Source organism: Podarcis pityusensis (genome assembly GCF_964106645.2).
Source record: "Podarcis pityusensis genome assembly, chromosome: Z".
NCBI classification, from domain to species: domain Eukaryota; kingdom Metazoa; phylum Chordata; class Lepidosauria; order Squamata; family Lacertidae; genus Podarcis; species Podarcis pityusensis.
In genome coordinates, this window is record NC_138044.1 from 4,226,892 (window position 1) to 4,248,198 (window position 21,307).

Sequence of the window (21,307 nt, forward strand, 5' to 3'; positions counted from 1 at the left end):
TTACAGGATTACAAAGCAAATGAAGATAAGATTGCCGATTTAGCTGATATGGAATAAATGCTGTGCATAAAAGGCAAGTTCTTTTAAAATACAGAAACGATTAAGTGGAAAAGCAGCCTAAAAGAGATGAGACTGCCGTTTCACGCTGGGAAAAGTAAAAACCAAACTTCAAAGCAAAGCTAGAATACACAGCTAAAATGCACTGAAGTTCCCATTGAACTATGTTTCTCAGTAAAAAAAATTGCCTGCTGGAAACAGAAAGATGGCCACATTCAAATGCAGCACAAATCCATGAACAGTAATTAAATAAATTAGCCTGTGTACAAGCTGGAGCCTGAACACTCCCTGCTTCCTTCCTTCCTTCCTTACTTAAGCAGGAAAACAAACCATGGAGCAGCTGGCTATGTGTAAACCATTGCTCACAGTTCCTTCCTCCCAAACTAACCTGACTGTGAAACCAAGCACAAGCCTTAGCTTCAGATCACTTTTTGGAGAGTAACAAATGGTTTGGTTCACACACAAATGGGTTGTTTCTCCACCAGAATAAGGAGTGAAGCAGGAAGGCTTGGACTGCACTCATCAGCCAATTTCGTTAACTCTGGTTAATGGCTTCATGCTATATCCAAACATACCCAACGCCTGCTAACATATCACTGGATGGATAAGACACTAGTTAAGCATGTTATGTTCACAGAGGGTAGGGAATGAGTAAGAACAGATTATATTTGAAATACAAATGGTTTGCTACTGTTATAGCTTTATTCTAAAACAGTATTTTCTTTGTGTGATGCATAGGTCATGCATACCTTGCTTCTACAAATTCAAAGCAGTCTTTTCCAGCTGTTAAAAGACTATCCGACAGGGTCTGCAACCACATACTAGTTAATTACTGCTTGCCCCAGAAAGTATATTTTTATCTTCACAACTAAGGAAATATAAATTGCAATTCAAAATAGCAGTGAGCTACCACAGAGATGCTTAAAAGGCTTGAAATGACACATCAAAAAGAAGGGGGGAAAGGAAGTTGGTGAAATGAGAGATAAAGACTGCAGGAGCTAAAGTAAGGCATTAGAGGGGTTAATAGATTATGAGTTATGATCAACTGCTGCAAAGGAGTGCTGATGCACCAGTACAATCAGAGCGGGTGGGCAGTTCCAACTCCAGAGTCTTTCTGCCACATCTACAGAAAGAACATGGATTGCTTTTGGTCAGAGGCCAGGGATGCTTGCCAGAGAAAAATATCACAAGGGTCACAAAGTGAGCTCATGCTGCAGCTCGAAGAGACAGATGGCCCTTGACAGAAGCAAAGCAATAACTGGGCAGGCAATGCTCTGTTACTAAAAAACGCACCCAGAACTTTCAACAATACAAATGCAAACAACACAGATTTGCAAATAACCCTACAGAAAAGCTATCAATTACTACTCAACATGGTGGCTATATACTGCCTCCAATAACAGAAGCAGCAATCCTCTGAGTAGCAGTTGCCATGGGACAGCAGGTGGGGAGAGGGCTATGGTCCTTTGCTCCAGCTTGTGGGCTCCCTAGGGGTATCTGGTTGGCTACTGTGAGAAACAGGATCCTGGATTAGATGAGCCTTTGGTTTGATCCTTAAATTCTTTAAAAAAACCAAACACCTGTCTTACCTACTTTCACCAGTATGGAGGCAATTGAGATGCCAAAGCAGTGACACCTGGCTTTGCTGCACCAGCCTGACTGGCTATCAGTGGAACCAGGAAGGGTGAGGAGCATGGCCTGGGGAGAGTCTGGTGGGCCAGAAGATTCTCACCCCGTGCTACGGTACAGAACTCAGCTGGGACATCAGTTAAAATCCTGGTACAGTGGTGCCCCGCAAGACAAAAAACTCGCAAGACGAATTTCCCTATGGGCTTGCTTCGCAAGACGAGTTCTTGTGAGTTTGTTTCCTTTTTCTTAAAGCCGCTAAGCCGTTAATAGCAGCTAAGCCGTTAATAGCCGTGCTTCGCAAGACGAAAAAACCGCAAGACGAAGAGACTCGCGGAACGGATTAATTTCGTCTTGCGAGGCACCACTGTAAGTTGGAGAGTTAGGAACAATGCATTTACTATGGCTACCTGCAGCTTTTTAGGCACAATTCAAGTTTGTCAATAAAATTCCAGAAGTCTGGGCACAATATTATCCACTATGGATTCCCAGGCCGACCAGGAATACTACCCAGTGGTATTATTATGTAACCTAATCATCAAATGGCACATTAAACCTAGGTTACAGTTGCCACAGTGGAACATCTTGCCACAGTGGAACATCTAGGCACCATTCCCCCCCAATGGGATTTATTATTGTAATTGTTGTTGTTCATTCCATTTCTATAACGCTTTATGTTTTAAAGAACAAATCTCAAAGTGGTTTACAATATCATCAGCAACATGGTGGAACGCTCTGTCACAAGAGACAAGGGTCCTCCAGGACTTGACATCTTTCCGCAGGGCCTGCAAGACAGAGCTGTTCCACCAGGCCTTTGGTCAGGGCGCAGCCTGACTCCCTCCTTTGGCAATCTTTACAATACTTTAGTTTATGGTTGCCATCAATTTTGATTTTAATTAATTCTTTGATGTTTTTATAATGTTGCACTATTTTAGTGTTGTTAGCCGCCCTGAGCCCGGCTTCGGCTGGGGAGGGCGGGATATAAATAAAAGTTATTATTATTATTATTATTAACATCAACATCAAATAACAACATCAAATAAAAAAATCCAGAATAAAACTAATTCAAGCTTCAGGGGAAATATTTCAGATCCTTCTCCAAGTGACAATTTTGCTTTTCCCAGTCGCCAACCTGGAGTCTAAAGATCTCCACGGAGTCACAATTGGATCTGCACCAGTGACAAAGTGTGCCTGATGCCTGCCTAATTTTGAACACTGATACCACCCTTTTGAGTCTATCCCCGTATCAATTATTGGAAGGCAAGGACCCTGGAATAGTCACAGTCTCTCAGCCTAGGTTACCTTATAGTGCTATAGAGAGGATAAAATGGAGATGAGAGAACCATGTATGCCACCTTGAGCCCTTGCAGGAAATGTGAGGGACCTTCAAAGAATACTTCTTTCCCTTTTAAAATTGCATTTATAGCCCACAACAGTGAACAGCCTTTCCAATGAGTTACCAAAGGCCAGACATCATTCAGAACTATTAGGTATTTAAGATACAATCTGCACTTAACTTTGGGTGGCTGAGGTTAAGCAAGTGAAAAGGGTGGGGCTTTATTGCCTTTTGGTTGGTTGGTTTCATGTAAATAGCTAACCTATGTTCTCATTTCAAAGAGTTACCTTTAGACATTTAAATAGGAGCACATGTACTTAAAAAGCAGATAAAACTGAGGTACGTCAGTCAAGAACAACTGGTTGAGCAAATCAACAGAATAAGTACAATTCTTTTTCCGTCAATGGTGACACACTATTAACAATGCAGAAAAACTGAGTGCACACACAAGATCGCGGGTTGTTATTTTGGATTTTGAGAACAGCTACAATCCCCTTGAAGATTACTCACACCATAAATATAGGTTGGCAACTACTTTATAAAACAAACGTATGGATACAAAACAAGTGTCTCTTTTCTGTCTAATCTCTTCATGAAAAAGAATGAGTGACAAGTGATAAACAGTAATCATGAGATCATCTTGTTATGCATTCTAGGACTAGTGCTAGCACTGAAATGGAGACATGTGAACTCAACTTTATTTGGCAAATTCGATAACAGAACGAAGTGGTGGGGAAAAGAAGTGATAGGTTTTAAGATCAGTTGATGGAAAACTTACAGGCACATGTTTTGTGGTAGGAAAGGTCATTCTGGATATTGAAATCTGACTTCTAGTATTAATATTTTCCTGAGAAGCAAAGGGCTACTGTTGGAAGCTCAACTCAGAAACTGACTTACTGTTTAAGTGACTGAGGACAGCAAAAGTTGGGGTAGAGGGGAAGTTAAAACCATTCAAGTTTAAATGCTCTCCACTGTCCAGTACCGGGGACAGCTATGCTTACAAGCTACCTAGGAGCATCTGGATGACTATGTCTGGATGGAGACAGGCCTGGTTCACATATCACTATAAACCAGCCAAATTTCACTATGGTTTAAGATGGAAGTGCAGAGTGCTGGTGCACAGCGACTTGATTGGCTTTTCCCTAGCTCCCAAAAGCACAGAAGGAAGGAAGCCATGATGTGGCTTAGTCTACATCCCCTAACAAACCACAAGCAAGACACCAAGAATAAACTTTGGTTATAGCTTGTGGAGATTTATAAACCAATGAGCCCAAGTTTAGACATAATGCCTGGAAGAGAAGGGGAGGACCAATGCACCCACCTTTTCAGCCCTGTGCATCACCATGCTGCACATTCACCTCTGAATCATAGTAAAGGTAAAGGGACCCCTGACCATTAGGTCCAGTCGTGGCTGACTCTGGGGTTGCGGCGCTCATCTCACTTTATTGGTCGAGGGAGCCGGCGTACAGCTTCCGGGTCGTGTGGCCAGCATGACTAAGCCACTTCTGGCGAACCAGAGCAGCGCACGGAAACGCCGTTTACCTTCCCGCTGGAGCGGTACCTATTTATCTACTTGCACTTTGACGTGATTTCGAACTGCTAGGTTGGCAGGAGCAGGGACCGAGCAACGGGAGCTCACCCTGTCACGGGGATTCAAACCGCCAACCTTCTGAGCGGCAAGTCCTAGGTTCTGTGGTTTAACCATAGTTAAGGTTAATAGTCAAAATGACATGCAAATGAGGCCATAGAGGTGTTAAACCTGGTTACAAGATCAACTTTTTGGGGCCCTGGCTTGGAGAAACATGATTCAGAATTCTTTCTGGGCATATTACTATCAGATATATATTGCTCTACTCTCTCCTCCCATGCTCCTTTAAAAATTTGTTTCCAGACCTCAGATTCTGAACTAACATATTGGTTCCATTTTTATTTTGCTTTTTATAGGCATGGTGAGGCGCAATTCATTTTCACTTGGCAGATTTACTAAAACAGAGAGTAAAAACCTCTCCAGTGAAAAAAGAGGCAGTCCAGAGCTGGTAGCTTTACTAGCATCTTCATTTTAGATACAGTTTCCAATTCACCCTTCCGATCTGCAAATAAACTGAAGCCTAAGAGAGCTATGCACGAATAATATAAGCCTAAATTCAGTCCTGCAGTGAACTTCAGCCTTGCTTTTTATCTCCAAAGTTACACCACCTTGAAGCTCAATACAAGAAATGACAACATAATCTGCATTATATAAGAGCTATAAAAATAGCCCTGATTAAACAATACGTTCACACCCCAACATGTATGGACTTGTCCCATCAAGCAACACTACCAGGTGCTATCAAGTCCACAAAGAAACAAGAACACCATCACCATCAAGTCATGTTCTGCCTCTGAATACCAGCTGCTGGGAATCACAGGTAGGGATAGCCCTGTAGCTTTAAAAAGCCCACCCCTCACCTCCAGCTTGCATTAGGCAACCTAGAGGTATAGGCTCCATTAGACTCCTCCCCCCTGCCAAGGCAGCCACATCCTTGGCATGTGGCTTTGGTGGGCTCAGCCAGGCAGTTCAAGGGCTCTCTGATGCTGCTGCCGGGTCCAGAGCTTGCCAGCAACCTCAGGTAGTCCCGCCTTGCGGACTTCACCTGGGAGGGTTGGTAGGAGCCCTGAGGTCCCTGTTCATGCACAAGCAACAGGGACTTCAGGGCTCGGTCAGCTAGGGGCAGTGGTCAGCTCGGTCAGCTGAGCAGCAGTGGGGTCAGTGCATTGGCCCCAGCCTATGAGGCGATGGGGTGAAAGCGCCTCAGCTCCCATAATGAGAGCTGACTCAGTTTCACCCCACACTTCGCTGGCTGGGGCCAATACAGCTTCTTTCAACATCATAGTTTATCGCCAAACCACACTGTTTGACAGGTGATAGATACATCACGATGTTGAAAACCTAACATCGCCCAGACCTAGGAGTAGTAATGCTGCATACTTGTTAAGCCCTGAATCCAATTCCATCACTACTGCCACTTGGTGGTGCAGAATAAGCAAAGTAAGTAATTTGAGGAGTGGGGTGGGTAGAAATTCCAGTGGAAGGCAGGAGTCAGAAAACAACTTCTTTTACCCTCTTCTCTTCTCCCCATAAGTTGGCTCAGTGTGATGGCACACAAAACACAAGAGGGAAACCCACTAATAATTAGGCAGTGGAATGAGAATAAAAACAGCACTGTGTCATCATATAGCTCCATGAGATGCATACACCCAGCCAGAATGTTGTGTACAGTACCAGTCACCCCACCTCAAAAGGATATGCCAAAGAGACTGGAAGGAGTATGATTTAGAAAGACAAGCTACATTCACTGACTCAATTAATATATAGTGGCATTGCTCATATTAAGAACTTAGGGATCTTCAACCTTAAATCACTTCAGAAATTACGGGTGCAAACATGACACACACCACTACAAATTGGTTACATACATATCTGTGAAGTTCTTAAGATTTGTTAAAAACTATTTCTTTAAATAAATAGGACTATCTATCTATCTATTGCGCCTGGTGCGCTATATATATATATATATATATATATATATATATTGCGCCTATGATGTTGGAGGTAGGGTTATTTTTTTAAAATTCTAGGGAACAACCTAGAGGAAGCATTACAAACAAGATAGATTTTATAAATAGATGTTGTGATTATGCATCTGTGCACTGAGCAATACAATATTATAGTACTGAATTATGGTAAGCCAGTTATTTAACATATGTATTGTTTTAATAATGCATATTTAATATCTGTGATCGTCCAGATGGTGCTTGACTACATCTTTCATCATTCCTGAAGACTGGTCATTCAGGCTGGGGCTTAAGGAAGTTGGAGTTCATCAACACCTGAAATTCACCCAGTTTAAAAAGAAAATATGATAAAGATTTATAAAAGTTATCAGTATCATGAAGAGTTCAAAGTAATTTACTCTCATGCAACACTGAAACTTTGTCACCCAGTTAAAGGACAGGCATCAAGCACTTCCTTCACCCAATGCTTAATTTACTTAGGATGCGATCCAACCAGATTTACTTTTCGTCAGTTTCATGGGGGAGAGTTAAAGCATGTGAGCTCAATGGGGCTAAAAAATACTTTATTTGACTGGGTCATGCCATTTAATTTGTTACGGCAAGAATGGTGATGGCTACTAGCAATAGATGGCTATTTAGATGATTTAAATTATATTCAATGAATCAGTCTGCCATAGCTTTATTAGCCTGTGGTGATGGTGGCTAAAACTAAAATCTTAATTGCCAGGAATACTTTCTCTCTCCAACCACCACACACACACACACACACACACATACAGAGAGAGAGAGAGAGAGAGAGAGAGAGAGAAGTTACAAAGCAGGAGATGACTATGTAACTGCCCAAGGCATCTGACTGGCCTTTGTTGGGAAACAAATCTCTGGACTGGATCTTTTGGTGTGATCCAGCAGGACAATTTTTTGAAAGATTCAGGAAAAACTATGATATTATTATTATTCACTCTCACATGAGGTAGTGATGGCTGCCTAATTGGATGACTTTAAAGTGTTGACCCAGTGTGCAGCAACAGTGAAAAGGGCATGCTATGGATCATTAGGAAATGAACTGAAAATAAAATTGCCAATATCATAATGCCATTATACAAATCTATGATGCAATTGCATTTGGAGTTCTGTGTACAATTCTCAAAAAAATAAATTGTAGAGTTGGAGATGGTTCAGAAAATGGCAACTAAAATGATAAAGGTGATGGCGTGACTCTCCTATGAAGAAAGGTTGCAGCATTTGGAGCTTTTTAGTTTAGAGAGACCGCAAGTAAGAGGTGACATGACAGAAGTTCATAAAATCATGCAAGGCATAGAGAAAGTGGATAGAAAATACTTTTCCTCCCTCACTCAAAAGAGCAGAACTCATGGGCCTCCAATGAAGCTGAATGCTGGAAGATTCTGAACAGATAAAAGAAAGTACCTCCCCACACAGAACATAGCTAAACTGTGGAACTCACTGCCACAGGAGACAACGATGGCTTTTAAAATGGATTACAAAAATCCACATAGAATAAAGCGATCAGGAGGTACCAGTCATGATGGCTGGGGAAACCCAGCCAGATGGGCGAGGTATGTATATATAAATAGATAAATAGATAAATAGATAAATAGATAAATAAATAGGAGGCAGCAATGTTGCTGGAAACTGCAGGAGGGGAGAGTGCTCTTATGCCCAAATCCTGCTCGTGGGCTTCCCACAGGGATCTGGTTAGCCACTGTGAGAACAGGATGTTGGACTAGATGGGTCATTGGGCTGATCCAGCAGGCTCTTCCTATGTTCTTAAAAGAGGATTAGACAAATGAATAAAGGGTAAGCAGAGTCATCACCTTGCCAACAAAGGTCCTTATAGTAAAAGCTATGGTTTTCCCAGTAGTGATGTATGGAAGTGAGAGCTGGACCATAAAGAAGGCTGATCGCCGAAGAATTGATGCTTTTGAATTATGGTGCTGGAGAAGACTCTTGAGAGTCCCATGGACTGCAAGAAGATCAAACATATCCATTCTTAAGGAAATCAGCCCCGAGTGCTCACTGGAAGGACAGGTCGTGAAGCTGAGGCTCCAATACTTTGGCCACCTCATGAGAAGAGAAGACTCCCTGGAAAAGACCCTGATGTTGGGAAAGATGGAGGGCACAAGGAGAAGGGGACGACAGAGGACGAGATGGTTGGATAGTGTTCTCGAAGCTACCAGCATGACCAAACTGTGGGAGGCAGTGGAAGACAGGAGTGCCTGGCGTGCTCTGGTCCATGGGGTCATGAAGAGTCGGACACGACTAAACAACAACAAGGGTCTCTATGGCAAATGGTCGCAATGGCTATGTTCTGCCTCCACTGTTGGGAGACAGGATGCTTCTGAATACCAGTTGCTGAGGAACACAAGAATTATTAATTTATTTCCATTGTCATTTATGGCATTTCATTGTCACTTACCATTTTATTAAGTACCCTACTTTGCCAGGGTGCTGAAATCCACTGAGAAGTACTACTGCCTCGCTTAAACTTTAGTCTTTATCCTCCAGTTCTCCTGTTTCAAGAGTTTAATGAACTGAAGTAACCTTCTGAAAATATGAGTCATAACTGTACATATTTTTCTGAGCACAATTTGATGGAGGAGCTTTGGTCATGAGAAGGCATGGGGAAAGAGAAAGAGTCACTACAAAAAGATTTCATTTCCTCCACCCTCACTCACGAAAACTGGATTCATTTTGTGAACATAAACACAAGTGTTTTATCTAACGAGAACAGTCTTTCAAACCCAGCCAGTACATGAGATTCAGGGCCCAGCTGAATGGTACCACATCGAGATTAGCTCAGAATGCTGGCACAGTGATATGGCTGCGACACGCAGATGGGCAAATAGCAAGCTTGCAGGAACAGGAGCAGAGTCCAAGGAGAATATGTCATTCTACATAAGACTGGCACTCCCAACCCTAAGATGAAGTATTTAGAACTCAGGGACTAATAGCACCAATTAGTCTGACCTTTTTTTTTTTTTTTTTTTTAGAGCAACACTGAAGAGGATAGGTGAAATAGTTGCTTTAAAAAGAGGAAGGCCTCTCTTAGTGCCACAAGTGGCTATGAGCAAAGACAAACTTCTTTCTATTCCCACTCTCCCTCATAATGTAACAATATTAATTTTAAATAGCAGGAGATACAGAGAAGGATTTTTTCCCCAGCATTATTACATTTATATACGTACTGCCTTGCTACCATGGAACTCAAGATGATGCACAGATGCAAAGCATAAATTTTCAGTAGGGTTCAGTATTATAAATGTTATAAATAATAAATAAATAAATTTATATACTCCCCTTCCTCTGAGGTTCACAGAGAGGTTTACAGTAGACACACAAAAATATGTGACATAACAAACAAAACAATCCCCCCCCCGTTCAAAAGCCCATAGAATGTTTTCACCTGGCACCTAAAATATGTATTGAAAGTGCCAGGTGAGCCTCCCAGTAGCAGTTACTACCATGTAAATGTGTATAGGATAGACCTACTGAATGGTCTAGGCTAGGCGTATCTGTTGCTGCAGGCCTGCAGCACTGTTGAAGCTAATGAAGTACGATGGAATGAGAAGCCACTGGGAGACCAATGCAACAGACAAGATACAGTGGTGCCTCGCAAGACGAAATTAATCCGTTCCGCGAGTCTCTTCGTCTTGCTGTTTTTTCGTCTTGCGAAGCACGGCTATTAGCGGCTTAGCGGCTATTAACGGCTTAGCGGCTTTAAGAAAAAGGAAACAAACTCGCAAGAACTCGCAAGACGTTTCGTCTTGTGAAGCAAGCCCATAGGGAAATTCATCTTGCGGAATGACTCAAAAAACGGAAAACTCTTTCGTCTAGCGAGTTTTTCGTCTTGCGGGGCACCACTGTACAACAGTTTTGAGTTTGCATAGGACTTCAGCATTATTTCAATATGTTACCAGAAAAAGGATCACATCAGAAGTTTAGCTCTCATTGCTGGTTTCACCACAGCAGTTAAAACCCAGTGAAGCAAACTGTCTTTCATCATACTCTGACTTTTACAAATGAAAACAGAAAAAGTAGGAAGTCAGAACCTGTAGGGCCTATCCTTACATAAAAGATGCAGACCTTCATAGGACATAAGTTTTTTTAATCACCCCTTTCACAAAAGGAGCAGCACCTCTTCTTAAAGCCCACAGGGTAGAAAGCTTTGCTTAAGAGAACAAACAACCATTTGCAGTGGTTTCCGTTTGATCAGATGACGCAGGTGCAAAAACCACAGCCTGGAGAGATAAACATCATGATGAAAATGAGATACACTGAGAAGAAAATGTAACTCATATCTACAGAAGGAACACTGTCTCTAGGACACATTTATGCTGCCTGCTCTGCTGCTCCCTTTCACATAGTTTTCCCCACTTCCCACTCTTAACTGAAAAGTGTTCTCTCAGAAGCTAGCGCCATCTGGACCTCCTCCCTGCCAAACTGGTTTTCAACATTCCACTGGAAACAGTCCATATCTATTGTCTTGTTTATACTGCTAGCTTTCTCTCCTCCCATTACATTTGTGGGGAGGCAGACAGGGGAGGAATGAGTGCATAGTCACATGTGTGATTGATACAACCTTCTGCCCAAGTTACCTCTCAGTGTTAAACTGTTACTACTTCTGATAATGGATGTGATGGGGAAAACTATTGTGTAAAACTGACTTCCTAATTTAGTAACACTGGGATGGGATATGCAATAAATACCTCAGTTTCCATGATGAAACTTCCATACGTTTATCTGTATCTTTCTGTGGTCTTTCTTGAAACATTCTATAACAGACGGCATAGTAAATCTCATAGTTGCACTTTGAAAGCAGAGGTGCTGGCCCAGTATTTGTAAGCCACCTAACATCTTCTGTAGTGCTTTTGGTGGATACAAACTACAGCATTTTAATAGTGACGTTCTGGAGAAAGAGAAATTCACATTTTGATCAGAGGAACCTCATGTTCTAATATGTTGCATATCAAGTCTGATTCCAAACTGTTGTAAGACTATTTCTGTGGCAATAGGTTACAGGGAGTTGAGGAAACAGCTTTTCTCTTTTGTGGCGCTTGGTCAAGGGTAATTAAAATTCCAAGTTGGAAACTTTCAGTCCAGCCTATGACACTATTTCCTATAAAATCCAAGCTTGGAAATATTAATGTGTTCCAAACAAGCTAGGATTGGTATTCCTTGAACAGTTGGAAGATTTTTATTATTTTGTTGTCATTTTTGACACATTGCTATGATCTAGTAAATTTATTCATAATGTATTATATGTTTTAATGAATTGTTTAAAAAGATTTAGTGATCTAATATTTTGTTATTTGTGTGTTGCCTTATCATGAATTTATGCTTTAGCTGCTGGAAAAAAGTATAGGCTAATTTGGGGAGAGGATTGTATTATTATGTTTTTGTCAATTTGATGTAAATCACCTTGGGCATATATTGAATGGTGGCATATAAATAAAAACAGTAACAGCAAACAAGCAGCAAGAAGATACTAAAAATATCCCAAATCTGGATTTGCTTTCAGGGTCTGCTAGTGAGAGAATGAGGGAAATCCACATGCACTAGTCTTAAAGTGACTCAAACTGCTTACACTGCTGCAGCTATCAACACTGGCTTTAGGACCCAGCATTCACGGGCAGATGTGGAAGCCCCAGCAGCTCAACAGAGCCAAGCACTGATGCCAGCTTTGGGTTCCCCATAAAGGCAGCTGGATCTCTGAGCTGGCCATCATTTGAATTACCCACAATGCCAAAGAACCACCCTGCCAGGGCTCTATAGGTTAATAAGATAGTGTATGGTTCACAGATAGCCACAGATTACAATGCTACTGTAGAGGTAAAGGATCTCTGGATGGTTAAGTCCAGTCAAACATGACTATGCTACTGTATGCTATTGCCACCAGAAGCAACAGATAACACTTTGCCAAGCACCTTCAAACCTACATCTGGTCCTGATGACTAGAGTGTGTTACCATTGACTCTCTAAAAAGGAGTCAGCGCTAGGAATTGGGCACCTAAGCAGAAAGGCACACCACAGCATCTCTGTTGGCAGATTATGTGAACAGTATATAAAATGAGAACAATTATGTCCTCCAGAGAGTTGCTTTGAATATAAAGTTGGAAAGTTGTAACACATAGGATGAGTGTTAAAAGTTTACATGTTACTGCAACAGTTGTCAAACCTGATCGTGATTTTCTATAATCTGAGCATCTTATTAAGATGTAGGGGAGGCTGCAAAAATTAAGGCCAGTTTCAATGCACAGCTAGAACCAGAGCTTAGGGAGTGGAATGTGGATCACACACTCTTCAACCCCTCCCCCATAACCCCTTTCCACTAGCCACCTGCTTTTGTGTGACCAACCATCTCTATCCTATGAAAAAGTCATTTTGAGAACCTTAAATTTTAGAAGCATACCTGGCTGTTACTAATCTAGGATAGTAAGCACACCCATGCACACTCACACACAGAAGAGAGAGAAGGGGGGGAGGGGATACACCCTTAACCCTTGTTCTTTGTACTGTATATCCAAACCCATCATAAGAGGACATAAAGGACACTGTGAAAGGTTTCCATGCTAGCTCCCTGAATATGATGTGCAAAGCCCACTTGAGCTCTTATAGAGGTTGCAGAGTCCAGCGGACAAGACAGCAAACTGTGAAGCTTAGTGGAAAGGAAACAAGTTTCCACACACTTTCTCATTTGGGGCAGGCTGCCCATGGGTGGATGGGTGATCAGACTGCATACTCTATTGCCAGTTTTCCACTTTACTGGTTTATGAGTAACCATGCTGGTAGAGAGAAAAATGCATGCATCTGGATTAAATTAGAGGCAGTTTCTCTGCTGGAACACATCTGTGATCTGCAACAATCACATGCTGAGAGGACTGCTGAAATTCAGCCAGGGAGGGGAAAAAAGACACGAGTTCAGCAGCAGCAGCACTAGCACTGGAACAGACAAACACCAGAACTACACCGCTGCATCCAAGGTCAACAAGGAGGCATACTAAACAATACTTGCAAGCAAATTACCTAGATTCTTATTTTGTTGGGGAGAGGGGGAATTAATTCCTTCCTCTTCCCAATCTTTCACACACTTCAAATTCCAGAGATAAGCCTCTTTCACCCAAAACAATAGGTAAAACTAAAGTGGGAGAAAGGGGGATCTCAAAGGGGGTGGGGTGATGGTCAGGCAGCACTTATGAAGAACTCAACCGTTAAACTAAAGGGCTTCCAGATTTGGAGGGAAACAAATCTGGCCTCTGCACAGTACAAGGGGGTGGAGCATCTTCCAAAAAGGATCAGCAAAGGGAAAACACTTTAGCAGTTAAGTTTGCTCATCTCCTTGAACGCCTATATGGACTCCCCTGCTGAGCACCTGAGGGCCCTGTTCCTGCCTCTTTCCACCTGGCCAGGGCGGAGCCTGACAGGCCTCTGAACAGCAGAGATGGTTCTTTTTTTTAAAATGCTTTTAAATTATTCTTTTACCCTTTTAAATTCTTTTTTAGCATTGGGGTGGGACAAATGTTTAGTTGGGGTTAGGGATTTGTTTAATTTTAGTAAGATTGTAACTTTTTATTATTTTTAGTTTCTATTGTTTTGTTTTTTGTATAGGTTGTATTTTGTTTTTAAGGGGTGGGGTCAGGGCTGGCTGGGAGTAGGCCCCAGCCAACAGAATGGCTGGGGCAGGTTCCATGGGGGGGGGGGGTGCACTGAGACACCCGATCTCAGTGATCACGGGTAGTAGGAGGAAGAGTTACGCTAAGACCAGACCATGTCATTACCGAGGAAGAAGATTTAGTCGCTGTTTGAGGACTATCCCTGCCTCCAGGTCTGGTCTTGACTGGATGGATACTGGAATCAGCAAGGGAGACCCACATGACCTGAATGTGCTGCTGTGCAATGCCAGGTCAATGATTGATAAGACCACTGCCATCAAAGACTTGATCGTGGATGGAGGACTTGATCTGGCATGTGTAACAGAGATCTGGTTGGATGAAGCGTGTGGGCCTGTCCTTGCCGCTGCTTGTCTACCCGGTTTCTCTTACGCACAGCAACCCAGGTCATGTGGGCGGTGGCGGCGGGGGGGTGGGGGGTGGGTTGCAGTGATTTTTAGGAAGTTATTAGCATGCACCAGGCATCCTATTGGAAAGACCCAGTTTTCTGAGTGCATGTTCTGGAGGTTGGGCAATAGGGGCAGTACAGGATTCCTTTTGGTGTACCAACCTCCCCGCTGCACCAAGGATTCCCTGCCTGAGCTGCTTCAGGTTGTTGTGGATGTTCTCCTGGAGACACAGAGTTTGGTTGTCCTGGGGGATTTTAACATCCACGCCGACACAACGTTACAAGGGGCCTCTCGGGACTTTGTGGAAAGCATGGCCTCCACGGGGCTGTCCCTGAATAAGTTTTGCCCAACTCATAGTCGCGGATATGCCTTAGACCTGGTGTTCACCTCTATGGATGTGAGTGATCTGACACTACGTAAAAGTGAAACAAAAGAAGTGCCATGGTCGGATCACTTCCTGGTGCAACTGGACTTCTCCGCAACCCTTCCCCTCTGCAGGAAGGTGGGACTGATTTGGCTGGTCTGCCCCACCACTTAATGGATCCAAATGATTTCCAGAAAGTTGTAGGGGATGTTTTATCCCATGTTGATGACCTTTCAGCTGATTTCCCTGGTGGCCCTCTGGAATGTGGAGTTAACCAGGGCTATTGACTGTCCAGCTCTGAAGCACTCTCTCCGATTGCATGGAGCCTGGACAGCCCCATGGTTTCCCCCAGAGCTGAGGGCAATGAAACAACCACTGAGATGGCTAGACTGCCAGTGGCGGAAAACTCATTCTGAATCTGACCGGACACGGGTTAGAGCTCAACGTCGAGCCTACCAAATGGCAATAGCAACGGCGAAGAGGACCTTCTTCACCTCCTCTATTGCATTTGCAGAAAACAGTAGCAGGAGACTCTTTCAGGCGGTTTGCAATTTAGCGGTACCACTTGAGCCATTGGTAAGGGCCCCACGATCTCCTGCAATGATTTTGCAAGGTTTTTTGCAGATAAAGTCGCTCAGCTTCAGGAAGAGGTAGACTCCACTGTGGGAACAGGGCTGGGGCGGGAGAGTGCTGGAGTCCTGTCTAGTCCAAGTTGTGTGGGATCAATTCCAATCTGTTACCTCCGAGGATGTGGACAGGCTGCTTGGACGAGTGAAACCAACCACCTGTCTCCTTGGGCTGTGTTCAGAAAGTGGTGTTGGAGGATGAGTGTTCAGACATCTGGGCTCTCATTTGTGGGGTGCCTCAGGGTTCCGTCCTCTCCCCATGCATCTACATGAAGCCGCTGGGAGAGATCATCAGGGGGTTGGGGCTGGGTGTTCATCAGTATGCGGATAATACCCAGCTCTACCTCTCTTTTAAATCTGAATCAGTGAAGGTCCTGTGTGAGTGCCTGGAGGCGGTTGGAGGATGGATGGCAGCTAACAGATTGAAGTTGAATCCTGAAAAGACAGGAGTACTGTTTTGGGGAGACAGGGGGTGGGTGGGTATGGAAGACTCCCTGGTCCTGAATGGGGTAACTGTGCCTCTGAAGGACCAGGTTTGCAGCCTAGGAGTCATTTTGGACTCACAGCTGTCCATGGAGGTGCAGGTCAATTCTGTGTCCAGGGCAGCGGTTTACCAGCTCTATCTGGTATGAAGGCTAAGACCCTACCTGCCCGTGGAATGTCTTGCCAGAGTGGTGCATGCTCTAGTTATCTCCCACTTGGACTACTGCAATGCGCTCTACGTGGGGATACCTTTGAAGGTGACCCAGAAACTACAACTAATGCAGAATGCGGCAGCTAGACTGGTGACTGGGAGTGGCCACCAAGACCACATAACACCGGTCCTGAAAGACCTACATTGGCTCCCAGTACGTTTCCGAGCACAATTCAAAGTGCTGGTGCTGACCTTTAAAGCCCTAAACAGCCACGGCCCAGTATACCTGAAGGAGCATCTCCACCCCCATCGTTCTGCCCAGACACTAAGGTCCAGCGCCAAGGGCCTTCTGGCGGTTCCCTCACCGCGAGAAGAAAGTTATCGGGAACCAGGCAAAGGGCCTTCTTGGTAGTGGTGCCCGCCCTGTGGAATGTCCTCCCAAAAGATATGAAAGAAATAAACAATAATCTGACTTTTAGAAGACATCTGAAGGCAGCCCTGTTTAGGGAAGCTTTTAATATTTGATTAATTATTGTATTTTAATATTTTGCTGGAAACTGCCCAGAGTGGCTGGGGAAAACCAGCCAGATTGGCGGGGTAGAAATAATAATAATATATGAAGAGACAAAAAAACTTTGGCTTCATGCTGCTTTTTTAAAAGAAAGCCACACAAAAATCAATTTTTGTCCCTTCTAGAGACCTACGTGCTTTTGTACAAGTACAAGAAAAGCTTCTAAAATCTCCTGCCATGAGTTACGGAACAAGGCAGTTCACGAGCAAGTCCAGGATTGTTTTTGGAATTTGTTTTGGCACAATGCTAGGCAATAATCAATCTGCACACAGCCAACAACAAAAGCAACATTTGATTAACAGTTACTGAAAGACAGGGCAGTCGCCTTTTAGAGAAGAGAGAAAATAATCCTACAAATTAAATGTTTTTTAAAAAAGGGACTCCCTCCATGGAACCAGAACCGTATTAGTTTAGATTTATGATACAGCATTTTGGTCTATTAATGAATGTAAAACAACAAGAAAAGAGAACAACACAGCATCTAAAGCTGTGATTTTTCAAACAGATTCTCAAGTATCACATACTTTGCAACCTAGAATAAGCTCAACAAGGGAGCAAAGAGGAAGGATATGCAGAACTATCTTTCCCAAATGTCAAGTTCCTTAGTGAGTATCAATACACACACTCATCACTATATGCACTACTAGGGTGGGGAAATGAAAAGTTTTTCAGATCACAAATGCTTTAGTTTGAAAAGTCTTGAAAAATGTGTACCCAACTTCCTGAAGAACCTCACACAGCAGGCCATCAGTGTTCACAGAACTTCATTTCCTCTCTCCCCACCCACCATGCACACACAAAGCATAAGGGGGGCACTAGACAAGGGGAAATAGCCCTAGTGACACATAATTGCTCAGTACAACAAATATCAAACAGGGAGGGCCAGATAGGTGGGGTATAAATAATAAATTATTATTATTATAAATGAAGAACTTCCTACCTGGAAGATAAAGTGGCAAAATCTCCTCCATCAAGAAGCCTAATTTTGCAGAACAGAACCCCATTCACAAAAGGAACAGCAGTCAGCTCCTCTAAAGTGAAACTGGTTTGAAATTTGAACTTCTTCTTCTTCATCAAGAAAGCCATGGGCAAATTCAAACAAGACCAAAAAACACAAAGTCTAGAAACTCCCAAAGAAAAAGAGCAAAAATATCTATAGAGTGCAGCAGCTCCAAATATAAACAATAAAGATGTTTCAAAGAAGGTGAAACCACAATGTAAGAAATAAATCCACAGTCAATCCAGTTTACAAAAACAGAGCACGGAAATCTCAGTTCAAATGCAATGGCACCCTAGCTTTAAATGAAAAATCCTCTTCTCTCTTTGGTGGTCTGATCTGGCTATAGTATCATCGCTGGTGCAGACTTCAGGTAAGGAGGAGGGCAAGTGAAGTCTCTGGTTCATCTCCAAGGGTAGAGGGCGAAATCTAAGCTCCAGACCAGCAGGAGCTCCCTTGATTAGAGATTGTGGTGCTTGGCTTCTCTCAGGGCTCCTCTTGAAAGTACTGCTAGTTTCTTTCTGAGCTGCTGCACAGCAGTGTCAACACTTCACAGTTCCAGTCTCCTCCCCTTGTGCAAAAGCTTCACGTGGACAACTGCATCAGCAGCATATGTTGTGGCTCCCACAGGTTTCATGCAAGCCTACAGAAGGGAGAGAAGGGGTTAGTCTCAGCTTAGTATCCGCTAGTGTCAGTTCCTCCCTCTGCCCCCCAATCTAATCATAGATAAATGAATATTCAAGTATTATCCCATATCTATCTATAAATAAATTCAAGATGCCTTCATCACCACCAAAACACTATCCTTTACTTTACATGCCAAATGCTTCTGCAACCTGCTTGAATAGTTTTTATTTTTCTGTACTGTATACATAGAGGATTAGATCTTCAGGTTATCTACAGCAAGCAGTCTCAGAAAAGGACGGATGCTCATAGGCACATTTGCATGTATGCATGTGTGTTCTCTCTCTCTCTCTCTCTCTCTCTCACACACACACACACACACACACACACACAGAGTCTTCCAGTGAAAAGGATGTTTAAAAGAGAAATAAGTAGTCTACAGATGGCTGCTAGATATCAGACTGTGGCGTATCAACGATAGGCACTTTCCATCCACCACACCTCGCCTTTCAGTCACCTTTGCCACAACAAGAAGCAAAAAACATGTCAAGTAATGTGACCAGGGTTTTACAAAACATGGTTATGAGGCTTGCTTTTCCTAGGCCTTAGACATGCCTTTACATCAGGGTATAAGGCTCAGGGTTTGTTCAGCCCATTAACTCTTTGGAGAAGACAAAACAGATAACTGGCTGTGGGCAGTCAGTTTCAAAAGCAACTCAAATTACAGTTAAAATGTAATGAGACAGTAATGAGACAATGAGCTTGCCAAAAGCCAAATTAAAATTTATGAAATTATTTTTCAAGAACCTAGCCAAATGGCAATTCTTGAGATACTTCCAGCATCTTTTCCCTACCCCACTCTGCCTTGATGAATGCTTCTAAAGTTTGATGAGTTCATTCTGATCTGTAGCTACATATCTCGCCTGCTGTGTTCAGCTATATTTTAAATAAACAGCTGACCCAAGTGACTCCTGGGACTTCCTCACTAACTGCCCTAACCACAGCCCAATTATCCACCCCCCCTCCAATATTAGCCCACATTGAATACCCCTCCCACAGACAGCAGCAACATTTTCCCAGTCCAAGTGATTCTCCCAGATTCTCAGCTTTCCTCAGCTCACTGACCAAGTATTCCCATTAGACATATTAAGTGCTTACAACCCAATTCACCAACAAATCCCATCCAAGTAGCTTCGTCTGTAACCCACGAACATTCCACCATCACAAACTTCACTTCCCCACCAGCTTGTAAAACAAAATGGCTAACCACTTGCAATAGGAGTCACCTCCCTCTCACTCCCACCCCTCCTATATCAGGTCCTCCTCAACTTCCACCCCAACTATAGAGTTGCCAAATCTCCAATATCAGACCTGACACAGGAGATCTGGGGTAACTCTGATGGGGCAGGAGACAGAATTTAGTGGACACACAGTCTATATAGCAACCCATTTTCAAGTCAACTTTTAATATCTACACATTTTTTAATAGCCGTTTCAGTGAACATTGTGCTTAATTGACATGACCCATTATTTATTCTGAACAAGGGATAAAGCTATACAGTCCTCAGGACAGATGAGGTAAAAAATAGTTGTGGGTGTCCTGTTTCCCACCCCTCATAATCTTACTCCCAAGCAAGTGAAAGATACATCAGCGTCTACTGGTGAACCACATGCCAATTTCCAGCGGACCATGTAGCTTCTGCTGGTTTGGTGTGATTTCTGCAAATAATGTTTCCCTGTGTAGACTTTGGCCGGATCCAGTTATATTCTCCTTACATTTCTATGCAATGAGCACCTAGTGAGGATCACTGGAAATAGTGTAGTTAGGCTTAAAGATATCCTGATTATTCAACCCTTACTCTGTAAATTTAGAACACATTGGCGGACCGTGCTAATTCTTATAAAGAAAAAAGGAGGCCATACCAGATTAAAATCAGCTTATCCTTGTTATAACTATTTGCTTCTGAGACCCTGGAGAGGAAACTACACCTATGAAACTACAGAATCAACCTCTCACAGGCAATCAAATCCTCAAATATATGTACAATCGCACCTTGGTTGTAGAACGCCCTGTAATTCGGATATTTTGGCTTCCGAATTCCGCAAACCTGGAAGTGATTGTTCCAGTTTGCAAATGTTCTTTTGGAACCTGAACGTCCGACGGGGCTTCCATGGCTTCTTACTGGCTGTAGGAGCTTCCTGCAGCCAATCAGAACCTGTGATTTGATTTTCAAACATTTTGGAAGTCGAATGGACTTCCATAATGGATTTCGTTTGACTTCCAAGGTACTATATTCTTAGACATGTTCTGGAGTAGCAGCTCTGTTGTAGTGTAATCCAAGTAGGGCTGGGTGATATATCGATATATCATCCAAAACTGGTTTGAAGTCCATATTGTGGTATCAGCTGCATTGTTTTTGACCTGGAAATATATCACAAATTATGACTGTGTGTGTGTGTTATGGAAAACTCATAATGTAGGAAAAAACGTGAAGCCAGCCAATGCTTCTTTTGATTCCTGCAGCCCCTGTTAACTCTGCCAGCTCAGCTTTCCCCTGCCTCATGCAGGGGGCAGTGAATCACAAGAGCAGGCGCTGGCAAAAATCATGATGGAAGAAAAACCATGAAACCAGCTAATGCCTCTACATAGCTCCATCCTTATTTCAGGCATTGTGATATATCACAATGTTAAAAACCAGATATTGCCCAGCCCTAAATCCAAGACAAGTCTCTTTCAGAGTAAGCTCCAGAGTGTTCAGCAGCCTTACTCCTAGGTAGGTTTACATAGGATTGCAGCATTCTTACATTCCAGCAATTCTAAACAGGCTAAGGAGGAAGGTCAC

At 43.0% G+C, this 21,307-nt stretch overlaps 1 protein-coding gene across 6 annotated transcripts in view; it reads right to left on the reverse strand.

The window, feature by feature from the left end:
* The window catches only part of EEIG1 (estrogen-induced osteoclastogenesis regulator 1), a 55,568-nt gene that overhangs the window by 31,889 nt on the left and 2,372 nt on the right, over positions 1-21,307 (reverse strand). For all 6 annotated transcript variants that reach the window (XM_080990964.1, XM_080990969.1, XM_080990967.1 and 3 more), the window contains exon 2: positions 17,784-18,483. In XM_080990964.1, coding sequence (XP_080847090.1) covers positions 17,784-17,929 — 146 coding nt within the window. In that variant the 5' untranslated portion in view covers positions 17,930-18,483. The remainder of the gene's footprint in view (positions 1-17,783; positions 18,484-21,307) is intronic.